Raw genomic sequence first — 14,591 nt, 5'->3', positions numbered from 1 at the left:
CACACACACACACACACACACACACACACACACACACACACACACACCAGATGAGGTTACCTTTCTCGCAGTGGCTTCCTGTGAATCCAGGAGGACAGACACATTTGTTAGGAGCCACACATGTTCCACCATATCTGCAGCCCTCTTCGCAGAATGCTGTCACAAAACGATAAGGGATTTCTCTTAGATAGAATGGCAATAAGGAAACTCATGGTAAATAGCATGGGCATTGAAACAATTCTTTCATTGTTGCACAGGGAATATATATCTCTGTTGACATATTTAAAAGTCACGGTATACAAAAAGAAATAAATGAAATACTACCTATTTCACTGGTTTACATCAGATCAATTGAAATAATGGATATAAAGTATTTGGTGCTAAATGGTAGCTAGTATGAAGAGCTCTTACAGTTGCTATTAGTATGATTATTGATATATTTGAAATCAAAGAATCAATTGAGGAGCTAGAAAGGACAGGGTTAGGATAAAGGCAAAGGCATTTAAAATACTCACTGTTTTGTAGATACTCTTTCTTACTAAGCATTTTTATTACAATAAAAACATTTTTACATTTTTTTAAAGATTTTCGGTAGTCAAAACAATTTTGAAGGACATAATAAATTTAACTAAGTGCTTACTTTTGAATATTTAAGATGTTTCCAACATTTCTATAATAAAAACAATGCCTTGTCCTTATAGACAAAATGTTTAACACATCTCAAATTATTCCTTCAGGGAAAGTGCCTCAGTGTACAAATCCTATTTCAAGGGGTATAGACTTGATAAAGCTTTCTGATAAACACTGCAAAGTCATCCTAAGGCCATCTCCGCACTACCCTGCTAGCCTTAGATTAGTTCCCCTTATTACACACTAGCAGAGCATATTTCCATGCCCCTTTCCTTTGCAGTTTTAAATATAAATGTTCATTTATGCATAATTGATTACCATCTCCTCTTGCATCCACTGGACTGCAAGACCTATCATGGCAAGTACTGTGATTATTTTTGCTCCCCGTGGCGCCATAGTCTCAGAATCTGAGGCCACAGTAGATGCTCAAAAAATATTTGCTGAATGAATTAGTCTATATTCTGCAGGTTGTTCTGATAGGAAAACACTTGTTCTCACAACTGTGCAATAGTTCCATCTGAATAAGTTATTATCAAACCCTGCTGGATAAACAATGATTTTGTGTTCTTAACCTGCAAAATTTCTCATTAATGAAGATGACTGCAACTTGTTAACGCAGGATTTCTTTTATTCACATGAGAGCTTGGTGAGCAAATGTTTTGATTTTTAATTGCAGTTGGAAAATGTCACCCTGGAAAAATGTCATGGTTATGTTTTGCCATCATCACATAAATGATATGGGTCTAACTTTAAAAAGCTCCATTATGTCTTTAGATAGCTGAATGCTAGTTCAAGTAAATAGAACTTCTCACAATATTGTCATTTTCCACATCATTTGATGTCCCTTGGATGATTTAACATTCTGTAATTTAGCAATTAATTGTGAGCTCCTCTGTTTCTGCCAGAGGATATATAGTGTGTATCTTGGTATTCGAATACCATTTCCTATTTCCAGCATCTCAGTACCCTGAGACTAAGAAAAAAAAGGTTTAGACAATATCTACCTCGGTATGTTCATCAGAAACCAAATGCATATATGTATACAAATGTATATGAAATCTCTTGTCCCCCAAATCACACATTGTGGGCTCTGGTGACAAACATTTCAAGTTAGGTATTTAGAGTAGAGCTCTGCATCGAAGTTAACAACAGAACAAGAAAAATTTTTTGCAAGCTAAGAATGACAGATGTAAATCTGGTAAAGAAAAGTTTCAAGTGGCACCCAAAGAAGGCAGGAGCTTGGAAGCAGGAAGCTCAGTCTGGGTTTCTTTGCGGCACAAACAGCACTTGATCCAGATCTGTGTACACACACGTGCGCGCGTGCGCGCACACACACACATCAGCAGACATGGTTAGGAGACTTGGTGTTGTTTTATAATACACGTGTGCTCGTGATTTACTCGCCTCTTAAACAGAAATGATAGATTTTGTGAAGAAAGCATATGTTCGTGATGTTCTAAGAATGTGCAGATAGAATAAATAGGGCGCCATAAGGATAAAATGAGTCAATATTTGTAAGGGACTTAAAATAGTGTTTGGCACATAGTGTTAAGTATTTCGTAAATAAAATTAATTGGTTATGACTGTGAAACTTGTACAAATTGTCTAATACGCAGACAACATAAACCCATCCTATAAGGTGTTCAGCTTCACCAAGATGGGTTTAAGGCAACCCCCTTTTTTTTTTTTTTTTTTTTTTTTTTGCGGTACGCGGGCCTCTCACTGTTGTGGCATCTCCCGTTGGACACGCAGGCCCAGCGGCCATGGCTTATGGGCCCAGCCACTCCACGGCACGTGGGATATTCCTGGACCGGGGCACGAACCCGTATCCCCTGCATCGGCAGGCGGACTCTCAACAACTGTGCCACCAGGGAAGCCCACAACCCTTGTTCTTTGTGCTTGATTTAGTTTCTCAAAAGAGTAGTAGTAGCCCTTATCATCAAATATCAGATAGGTGTTACTGTTTCCAAATAAAAATGGTGAAATGGGGACTCAGAAATCAAGTGCCCTCTGTAAGCTGCACAGATGATAAGCAGCAGAGCCAAGATTCAAACAAAGACTTCTTTGGCTTCAAAGTCTTACCTCCTCTCTATAAGATACAGTGCAGATTCACCTGCAATCTGGTATTCACATAGGCAGGTTTATTCCCTTTTTGAATAGTCCCATAAGGGTTAAGGGAACTGACTACAAATTGGATGAAAACAGTATCTCCCAAATTTCACACATTGCATTGAAGAAGGGGTGTAGGGAGTTGTGCAAGTTCATGCACCTATTACCTAAGCTCCATTTTTGTCCATTTTTAGTCACATTTCACCCAATTGCACATACTGCTTCTATTGTAACTTACCTGGAATAAAGAAATTCACTGCCTACTTGAACCTTAGGTAATATGCCAAAAATTTCAAAAAAAAACACAAAAGCAAATTAAAAAGGAGCATGTCATCCAAAACTTAAGCTACTCTGGAGAAATCAAGATCAGTGCGAGTTTTCTTTGAAACCTCATAAAACATCAAAACACACTATTGTATCCTAGTCTAAAAATTGTGCACACATTATTTATATCTGGATAGGCCCTTCTGGATCAACTATGAACCTAGCATTTCTTCTGGTACTCATAGGACCTATAATTTGCACAGCATTACTTAGTTGATGGCATAACCAGAACAAGAAGCCAGGTCACCTACTATACCTCTTTCTAGCTTATGAGAAGACAGGATGGTAGAAACCACATGGTCCAAATCCTTGCTCTGTATTTATTAGCTGTGTGACCTAAGCAAATAATTTCACCCCTCTGGACCTCAGTTTTCTCAAGAGCAAAGCAATAATGATAATAATGAAAACACCTTGCTGTGCAGGTTAAATTAAACTACCAACGTAAACCACCCAGCACAGGGCACTGCAAGTGGAATAAGCTTAAAACTGGATGTGACTGTCTTAACTTACCACCAGGCCTTTGCTTTTCCAAATACCAGTACTATAACGCACCAGTTCCTCATCTAGATTCTGGAGATGCAGCAGTGAAAAGATCCCTATGCTGTGGCACTTATTCTTTAGTAAGGGCTAATTGTCACTCCTTCGTTGACTTGGTGACCCCAGCAGTATCATGTGGTTTGCCATGGGACTTGGAATCATAGCTCTTTTGCAAACTCAGAAGAACTCAGGCACCATGGGTGTGTCACTCCTTTGTCGACCACTTTCTAGATTCCAAAGTATGGCTTGTAGACCGCAGATATTCAATGAGATAACAAACTTGAATCTGTCATTATAATGGCATTTGTTATTAACTGCTACCCTGGGGGAGATATCGGATCAGATCAACTCTAAAATGGTATGATTCTATTTTTGAAAGGAGTCTTCCTGCTGCGCAATAAAATAAAAAATTCAAAACTGAGGGAGTTTATCCAAAGAAAGGCTTTTTTTTTTTTTTTTTGCGGTACGCGGGCCTCTCACTGTTGTGGCCTCTCCCGTTGCGGAGCACAGGCTCCGGACGCGCAGGCTCAGTGGCCATGGCTCATGGGCCCAGCCGCTCCGCGGCATGTGGGATCCTCCCGGACCGGGGCACGAACCCGCGTCCCCGCATGGGCAGGCGGACTCTCAATCACTGCGCCACCCGGGAAGCCCAAGACTACTTTTTATATTTAAAAAATTCTTAGCATGTGAAACAAAACTTGAACTTTAAGGGGAACAGAATGAGAAACTGGGTTTGCAGATGCCAGGTTTGTGGATGCCTAGTATTATCACCATGTGCTCAATTTGACAAAAATAGTTTTACACTAATAAAAAAAGTAATAGCCCTCCAAGTTCTAAACACTTGGTATGATACTCTTAAAGTATAACTGGCATATATTTAGTTTCTAGGGACACCCTGTATTCTGAAAAAATAAGGAAACATATCAACACCATCTGGTAGAAGTAAACCCTTTTCCCTCCCTCCTGGTTTCCTTGAGAAAGCATTTTCCTTAAGCTCATTTCTGCCCTCTCTTTGCCAGCTTTTCTCATTCTGTCCCTGGGGAGGTAGAGAGGTAGAGAGATTTATTCTATTGGTAAATTTGGAAACAATATATATCAGGATGATGTCCCTTGGGTGGGAGAAACAGGAGAATGGGCTGAGAAAAACTATCATTAGGAGTGAGTAATATTTACATTTCTAGTTTTATTTTGGATGGTGAGTTAGTAGGTGTGAATTTCATTATTAAAAATAACTATCAAGATATCAAAATAAATAAAAGCTGGCCACCATGGACCAATGGTTACAAGGTGTCATAAACCAAAGATTATAATTAATTTGACTATATGCACCTAAATTCCAAAGGGGGGAGAAAATATTTAACATCTGGTCACGCTCAGTAAAACTCCATGCCTACCTCGCTTCTCTCTTGGGAGTGAGATGCCTTCAAATGGTATCAATTTTCCTTACTTCCCTGATGATGCCTTTCTCCATGGGATTCAGTGGGTAAGCTGGTCTTATTCTGTGTTTATTCTTAGCAAACCAGCTTGACTTACAGACTTAAACTCATGTTCTCCCATCCAGCTCTGTCAATAATAAAGGTGAGATCACCCCCCTCCACCATGTCTGCTTTGTGGTTTATTCCTCACCTTGTTCAGAACATAATATTTATCAAAGATCCCCTCAAACATTTTGGTTGTTACAAGACGGCAGGTAGGGTCAGTGTGCTACTGGCATTTGGTGGGTAGAGGACAGGGATGTTGCTAAATATCCTACAATGCACAAGACAATCTTGCAGAGCAAAAAAATTATCTGGCCCAAAACCTCAGTAGTGTTGCACGTGAGAAACTCCACTCCGACTTTACACAAGTCTATGGGGTACCTCCATGAGTAAAATTAGGTTATTTTAATCCCTTTTTGCATCCTCCCAAAGTCTCCCCTCAAGAGTGTAAAATATAAAGGTAAGAGTGAAAACCATCCAGATAGCTACCCTGATATATAAAACCAAACATCCAGATGTCCACAGTTCTCACTTTTCATCATTCTGGCCTCAAGCACACAATATACTGCATAACTTAATATCTAATTATTGGCCCCTAAATCACCTTCACTCCTATCACTTACTATTTGTGTTTGTATCTGTGGCTCTGCTAGCCTTTTCCACTCTTCTTTTCAACAGTATTAATAATAATGACAACAATAGTGACAGTCAATTCCATTTATCGAAGACCCATTAAGCACCTTATAGACCTAATATTCCATTTCATCTTTACAGCAATGCTGTGCATTTCTCACGCTATTCTCCTTTCCAGATGAGAAAGCTAGCTTAGAGAAGTAAGGTGAGTTATCAAAGGTCGCACCACTACTGAGTGGCATCCTGGGTTTCAAGCTCAGAGTCCTAACAACGTCACTAAGCAGTCTCCATTTAGGGGTTAGCCACCTACTATGTGTAGATAATGTGCTGAGCACTGAGAAGTCTAAAAGGAGACATGAAAATTGCCTCCATGCCCAAGAAGCTCACAGTCGAGTAGCAGAGAATGGTACATATAAAACCAAGCACATTCATATGTGATCTGTGCCCCTGTAGCAGTACGAATAAAGTACTGAGAGAACGGGGAGAAGAACGTGATTAACTGTGCCTGGTGCACCTGGGCAAAGCTGTGCAACAGAGCTGGCATTTGAGCTGGGCCTGGAAGAAGGAATGGGATTTTTGCCAGGTGGAGAAGCACAGGAAAAGAGACAGTTCAGGTCATGGTTTTGTCCTGCAGAAAGGTAACAAATAAGTGAAGAAAATGAACAGGTGCTGATAACTCACATCAAGGTTAGAGACTGAACGTTAGAACAGAACACAGTAAGCCACGTGGGGAAGCAGGGGCATTTTACAATCTGTGAGCCATCCTCCCCGTCATGCCATCTCTCATCCACTTTCCAGATTTGTTACCTACCTTAAGGTACAATAGTGTCTTGCCTGGGTATCTGCGTATAGACTTTTCCATTTTTCTATCCATTATTCTAGTTGGTTTGAAACAGTGCTTTGCTGATCTTTTTTAGTACACTAAATAGTTAGAAATAAGTTTTACATCAGAAACCCCATACGTACACACACAGACAACCAGAAATATAAAATGTACTCTTAGTACGTGTAATGCGTTCTGGTATTTTCTAGCATATTGCCTTGCGTTATACTGTACTGTACTACCTTCCATATATGGTATTGTATTGTATTCTGTTGTAGGTAATTTATAAATGCAGCTATGAATCGATGACTTGCTTTCCCAACCCACTAAAACTGCAGTTTAAACCATGTACTTGTTTCATACATTCTGGGTGATAGCCACATTTTTCTAGTCCATAGCATTTTGTGATAGGATGTGCGCATAGAGTCACTTTTAGATTAACCTTGAAATCTTCACATTGAGATGTTGGTTTTAGCTCTAGAAAGACTGAAAAGATAAGAAAATGTCTACAAGTGTTATTTTCTATGGACGTAGTTACAACTGAGATCATATGGCCTGCAAAGCTGAAATATTTGCTCACTAGGCTTTTATAGAAAATCTGTTACAGAAGATGAACTAGACAGGAGTGGCATAGCTTGAAGGGAGAGATAATGCATCCTTCTGCATTTGGGGGGTGCTATATATGTGTTTCTATAACTGGACTATGAGATTCTTAAGGGCCATGGTCATGTTTATTGCAACTCTGCCTTCCTCTATATCATCCTGAACTCTGGTGATACTGAACCCATCCATATTTCTTGGTAGAGTAATTTAATTATAGAGAGAAAATAAAAAGTTTGAGAAGACAGTCTTGTGTACAAACTAACTATATCGTGAAATTTGAGATAAACATTTGACCAAGTCAGATCACTCCAGCTTTACAAATTCATCAGTCATCTACTGTGTGCTTGACACCAGATACTCTAAACAGATATGATCCCTGTTTTCCAGGATCTGGGATTCTAACACAAGGATTCTCCCTGAGGGCAATATCCCCCACAGGGGATATTTGGAAATGTCTGGAGACATTTTTAGTTGTTACAGCTGGAGGAATGCTACTGGTGGGTAGAAATCAGGGATACTGCTAAACATCCTACGTGCACAGGGCAGCCTCACAACAAAGAATTATCCAGCTCAAAATGTCAGTATGATGAAAGTTGAGAGAAGACAGTCCCTTAATTTAGTAATTAATAAATACTTATTGAGTACCCTCTGTACCAAGGATTATTCTGAGAACCAGGGCTCAGACAGACAGATAAAAACATGTCAACATATGGGTTTATATTCTAGGGGGAAGATACAGAATAACAAAATAAACATGTCAGTGAGACTGCAAATTAGATGATGACAAGTGTTATGGCCAAAAATAGAGCAGACCAGGGGAATATGAAGTACGCCCGCGGGGAAGGTTGTAATTGAACAGGGTAATCACGGAAGGCACTAAGACAGTGGCATTTGAGAAAAGACCCAAAGAGGAGAAAGAGTGAGCCATGCAGTTATCAGGCAGAAGAGCGCTCCAAGCAGAGGATACCACAGGTGCAAAGGCCCTATGGAGCAGATTGCTAGGATTGCATAATGCTTTACAGATCCTAGCAATACACAAAACCAAAAGGAGGTAGAAAGAAGGAAAGCGTTGTTTCTGCCTGGGAGGTCAGGAATGGCTCCAAAGAAGAGCTGCTGCCTCAGCTGAATCAGAAAAATAAATAATAAACCATCAGGCAGCTTGGGGCCAAGGGTGTTAAAGTCAGGAGGAAGGAACGGTGTCTGCAAACGTATAGAGGCATGGAGCACAACTGAGTAGAACTAGAAGAGGTTTCAGCTGCTGGAACAGGGGCTGTGAGGAACGAGGAGTGGGGGGGATTAGCTGGGATATCATGAACGCAGGATTTGTGCTACTTCACAGACAGGCCACTTCTGCTCTGCCTGTCTCACCAGATACCCACTGGTCTTATGAAGGATTTAGGACTGCCAATATTATCTTATTTTTCCCAAATTCACTTTCGTTCAGAACAAGAGTGGTCTCTTTCTTAGGGAGGCAGAATCAAAATATTGAATATGAATTCATTTTTATGATTTTAAAATCTCTGAAATGTAGAACTGGAAGAATCATCTAAAAGGGAGAGCCATTCAACAGGAAATTACTAAGAACTTGGGAATGAGGGATTTTCAGCCCCAACCATGTGCCCCTGGGGGGTGGGGTCAATCACTGACACATCACCCAAACAACCGGGGTGCTTTGGTAATCCTTTCAGGACCACCTATGGCTCAGTGGGTGGTTAAGAGCATGACTCTGGAAAGAGAGACCTAGGTTCCAGTCATGGTTCCAGCCCTTATTAGCTGGTTGATTTCTTTTCCTAGCTTTACTGAGATATAATTGACATATAACATTGTGTAAGTTTAAAGTGTACAACATGCTGGTGTGATACGTTTATATATTGCAAAATGATTACCATTGTGATTATTTTGGGAAAGTTCCTTCATCTCCTTGAGCATCAAACTTCTTTCTAACTTTCTTTCTAATTTTTATTTTTTTATTGAAGTACAGTTGATTTACAATGTTGTGTTAGTTTCAGGTGTAAAATGATTCAGCTATATACATATATATGTATATACATATATATATATATATTCTTTTTAACATTCTTTCCCCTTACAGGTCATAACAAAATACTGAATGTAATTCTCTGTGCTACACAGTAGGTCCTTGCTGCTTATCTATTTTATGTATAGTAATGTGTATATGTTAATCCCAAACCCTTAATTTATTCCTCCCCCCCATTTCCCCTTTGGTAACATAAATTTGTTCTCTATGTCTGTAAGTCTACTTTTGCTTTGTATTTAAAGAAAAAAAAAAGATACAAATGAACTTATATTCATACTCCTTACCTGTATAACTAGGTCACTAAGAGAACCTACATCATACTGATATTACCAGGCTTAAGTAAGATAGTGCAGGTAAAGTACTTGACGTAATGCCCACACATCGTAAGCGCTCGGTAAATGTTAGTTCTTTTTAAATCTGTCAATCTCTTTCTCTCCAGGTTAATTAACATAGTACAGCATTTTCTTTCAAACATCAAAACTCTTCACAGCCTACCTTCCCTAACCGGTACACAAATCGACGGCAGAGTTTGAGAGCTTCTTGAGCTCTGGAATCAATAACAAAGAAAATGATGAAGGGGGTTAAGACAAAACCCCAAGAAGAGGAACAGAATGAGAGATGGTGTTCAAATTTCCAAAAGCAAAATTCAGGAAGTTAGTTGGGGACTCCCTACAATGTACAAACTAGGGCAATAGTCAAATTACATCTTTGCAACAAAAACTCTGAAAGCAATTCAAAATTTGGTGTTCAGCGTTTGCTGGAGCATTAGGAAATGGGAGCCTGCAAGTGCTAGCTGTGAAAAGCAGTTGAGGAGAAAGCCTGGGGTGCGAGGGTCAGAAGGTTCCCTGCTGCACTGCCATACTGGAGCCCAACACATCTATTACCCCTGGAGGTCACAGTCTAGAGACTTTAAGAAATAAATTCCAGCAAGCTCTCCCAGGAAAAATCACTATGTGGTTTTTATATAACCGCATGGAATTAGACGTTAAATCTTGAGTGAGATATGGATCCCAGCTGCAGTGACAGAAGCTGGGTAATTCGGGTGGACCCAAGTTCTCAAGAGAGCTCTTCAATTTCCCACCTCCATCTTGGAACTTGAACAGTTTCCCAGATTTGTAAAGAGTTTTATGCTTTTGTTTTAGAAAGTGCTTCATAAGAATCTTGAATGGTGATTTGTAATGGTACCTTCATTCTGTAAATGGGAAAACTGAGAGGAGAGAAGTAGATGACTTGCTCAAGAGAAAGTTAATTAGGAAGCAGAGACAAAGAATTCCAGGCTCTGGGATTCTAAAACAGCATCAGGTATCTGAGAAGTGATGCCAACTTTACCCAATGGGTGAAAACTAGTTTGGGGATTTAGATTGTGGGGAGGGAAGGTGAGAAGGTAGAAATAAGGGAGGAGAGAAGGATGAAAGCATAAAAAGAATAGAGGAATGAAAAAGAAGTAACTTAGCAATCAGGCCCTGCAGCAAACACTGCTCTCCCACACTCTGTAATACCTAACACAGACAGACACCTAGGTTGTCGGATGAGAGGCTTTAAGAAATGGGCACCATGGGTGCTGATCTCACATCTGCCATTTTCTAGCTGTGTGACCTGGGGCTGATCTAGAAATATCAATGAACTTTATTTCCCTCGTGACAAAACTGAAAGCAAAATAACCTCCTCATTACATGGTTGTTATGAGGAATAAAGGTCAAATGCTTAGTCCCAGGTACTCAAACGATTTTAATTATTATTATTAGTTACATACTTATATACACAGTGGGGAAACCCATTTGAGGACAAATACACTGATGTGGGGAACCAAGGGTAAATGAAACCCTAATTCACAGGGCTATCAGGCTACATTTGTATTTTGTTGAAAATGTACTGCTTTTCAGTTCCATGCTTGAAGGTCCCGACCAATGAATCCAGAGTTAGAATTATTAATTATCATGTTGTAGAATGCAAAGGAATTCCAAAGAGTGCTGCTTGCTGGTGGACTCAAAACATATATTTGACCTTTCCTTGGCTGCCTTCAAAGTCAAAACCCAGGGTCCTCTTAAGCGAGCTTGCCTGATTAATGGCTGCTTTCATGTTCATACACACCCACCGGGCCTCTAGCCTTCACCACCGCCTGGTTATCTGTATTGTCTAGATGTTTAGCTATATCTCATCTACAACATGAGCTGCCCTCATTCTTCAGCCAGTGTTCCTTTTGAAATATTTAAGCTCAAATCCCTCTAAATGTATTTCTAATTTATGGGCAGCGTGGTACAGGTAAAAAGAACACAGCCCCTGGAATCAGAGAAACCTGGATTAAATCACTAGCTGTGTGACCTTCGGCTAAATTACTCACCTTCTCTGAGCCTCTGTGGGCTCACTTGTGAAATGAAGACATAAATACCTCTTCATCAAATTTGTTTCAAAGTTAAATGACAATATAAACACGAAAGCAAGTGGCACAGAGCCTGATACATTGCCTTCCTCTCCAGATTTGTCCCTTGCCACTTTCACTGGCTGCCTTACCCCCCAGGCACAGTTCCCCACACAGGCTGAGCTTGCTTTTGTATCCATCTGGTCAGCCCACATGATGCTGCCTATGAAGAGGGTAAGCAAGATGCTGGGGCTACTATTTCCTGAGGGTGTTATAAAGGAGTTTTCATGGCGTCCAACTTCCTGCCCAGCTGGGGAGCTGCTCCCAGCTCAGACTCTCAGCTGGAAGGGAATCCACTCATGCAGAGAATTTTTAAATACCTCCTCTATACCCACAGTGTGCAGAGACTGTTCATTCTGATCAGTGAACTATGATCCCAGCAAGGAAATGACAGGTACAGAGTACCAGGTTAGAGGGACAGAAAGACAAGGTGGGGCATCTCACAGCCCAGCCAGCATTTGCAAAATACACAGGAGAGAAGCAGAGCCTCCCTCAGAAGCCATTTGATAACATTTGGGCCTCAAGGACTATATTCTTTCCTTGGATAATTGTAAGAAGTAAAAAGGGAGTTCAGGTTAAAAAAAAAAAAAAAAAAAAGTACTTGGCAACGCCAATTTTTTGTTTGCTCATTTGTTTTTTCAGTGAGAAGGAACATGGAATGGATATCAGAACCCACTGCAGGCCTCAGTCATTTCTTTTATATAATATTACACTTGAAACTTGTTTTTTTTAAATAAAGCATGGGTTTCGAAATTCCTATCAAACATTTTCATTTCTTTTATAAAGTTCACAGTTAAAAAAAAAAATCTAAGAATCGTTGATCCACGCATTCAAAAACCAGCAGTTGAAATCTTACTATGCACCAAGTACTCTGCTAGGCAGTTAACATGTAACAATGATCAGAGCGGACAATGTCTCTGATTTTATGATGCTTACCTTTTAGTGGGGGAAAAACAAGCAAACAAGCAAAAGTACAAAAATTCAGATAATAGTAAGTGTTACGGGGAAAACTAAAGCAGAGTAAGGGAGGTAAGTGTTAGGAGAGGGGTTAATACCTACGTAGGGTAGTCATAAAGGCCTAATAAATTGACATTTGAACAGACACATAAAGGATGAGAGAGAGCAGACCAGGCAGACAAGGCGGGTGATGAGTGTTCTGGGCAAAGGGAACAGCTCAGTGCCAAGGTCCTGGCACAGGCCCTTACCCAGCACCTTCAGGCACGGCAAGCAGGCCAGGTGAGGCAGGGGCTGAGTCACAGGAGACAGCAGCAGAAAGCTCATGGAATCGCTCTTCTCTTAGCGTCTTTAGGACACTTAAGGACTTTGGTTTTTTGCTCTGAATGAAGTAGCCATTGGAATGTTTTGTGCTACAGAGTGACATAATGTCACTTAGGTTTTAACAGGATCTTTCTGGCTGTTGTGTTGAGGAAAAATAGACCATGGGGTGGAACAGGCAATAATAAAAGCAAACAGACCACTTATAAAGCTATTACAATAATTCAGATGAGAAACCGATGGTCCCCTAAACCGGTGTGATAGAAGTGGAGGCGTGAGAGGAGTCAACAGCTCCCCCAATAATCTATGGACCAGGTAGACTCCGCAGAGTAGAAGCAAGAACTTTGTCCAAAGGAAACAAACTGGGTAAGTAACATGTCTCTTGCCCTTCTGCTACAGAGTTATGAATTAGGGAGGCTTTTTCTCTGGCAATAAAATGGACTACGCTTACACGTATTTTTTCTGCCTGGAATTCTCCTCCCCATCGGTAAATTGGTTAACTCCTCCTTGGCCTCCAATCTACAGCTGAAATGTCTCCTGAACTGGGAAGCATTTTATGTTGGATGACCCTCTTTCACCCCAGGCCTGCAGTGTAGGTTAAAGGCCTGTATTAGTTTCCTAAAGCTGCCGTAAGAAGTTACCACTGACTGGTGAGTTAACACAGACAAAAAATATTACTCTCTCTGTCTGAAATCAAGGTTTCAATGGGGTTCGTGCATTCTGGAGGCTGTGGGGGGAACGTGCCCCATGCCTTTCTCCCAGCTTCTCTGGCTGCCAACAGTTCTCGGCATTCCCTGGCTTGTAGCTTCCTAAATCCAATCTCTACTTTCATCTTTCTATGGCCTTCCCCAGGGGGGCTCTGTCTCAAATCTCCCTCTCATTTCTCTTATAATGACACAAGTCATTGGATTTTGGGCCCCCGCTAAATCCAGGATGGTATCACCTCAAGATCCTTAACTAGATCTTCAAAGACCCTATTTCCAAATAAGGTCACATTTACAGGTATTGGGGGTAGGGCATGGACATATATTTGGGGGGTGGTCACTATTTAATGCACCATAAGGCCCCTCCTGTATTCCTCCAGAGACATTTCATCACTTATCATACTCTCCTAACTGTCTTCTTACCAGTCTGTCTGGCCTAAGAGATTTGAGCTTTTCAAGTATGCACATCATGTCTTTCATCCCTCTGTCTCCAGTTCCGCACCCAGTTCTTGGCACATAATACATAATCAATCACTCCTTATTGAATAAATTAATTACAAATCACAGAGTAGACTCCTAAAACCAGCAAAAGATTTAGCTGAAAGTCACTAGGCACTTTAAACTTCCTGTTATCATTGGAGAAGATACTCAGGTGGTTTCTACTGGCCTGTTACAAGTGCTTTGGCTTCTATTTCCTTCTTCAACAGAACAGAATATACAGTATAAATGAAATTTTTTACCTACGCATTGGGCAATGGAGAAGAAAAATTCTGAATCGTAAGAACAATACTAGCGGCTTTCGAACTTTTAAATAAAATCTACCCCAATAGTTAAATCATTTCCTCTTCTTTCACTAACCATTCATGGTGCTGGTATTTACCATTTGCTATTTTTCAAAAGAGGAATCAGGAACTTGCAACATCCAGAATGATACCATATCCAAAATTATACCCAAGAAATTACTGGAATGGAGAACACTGTCAAAGCAGTAAGCACAAGAGAAAACATCTAGGTAACC

The 14,591-nt window shown here is 40.4% G+C and overlaps 1 protein-coding gene across 3 annotated transcripts in view; it reads right to left on the bottom strand.

The window, feature by feature from the left end:
* NELL1 (neural EGFL like 1) overlaps nucleotides 1-14,591 on the bottom strand; it is an 852,764-nt gene that overhangs the window by 215,081 nt on the left and 623,092 nt on the right. For all 3 annotated transcript variants that reach the window (XM_029208123.1, XM_029208124.1, XM_029208125.1), the window contains one exon: nucleotides 61-156. In XM_029208123.1, the coding sequence (XP_029063956.1) occupies nucleotides 61-156 (96 nt within the window). The remainder of the gene's footprint in view (nucleotides 1-60; nucleotides 157-14,591) is intronic.

The sequence above is a fragment of the Monodon monoceros genome, unplaced genomic scaffold, assembly GCF_005190385.1.
Source record: "Monodon monoceros isolate NGI ecotype Baffin Bay Population unplaced genomic scaffold, NGI_Narwhal_1 Super_Scaffold_7, whole genome shotgun sequence".
Lineage (NCBI taxonomy): Eukaryota > Metazoa > Chordata > Mammalia > Artiodactyla > Monodontidae > Monodon > Monodon monoceros.
The sequence above is the reverse complement of the archived record's forward strand: the minus strand, read 5'-3'. Positions and strand labels throughout refer to the sequence as shown.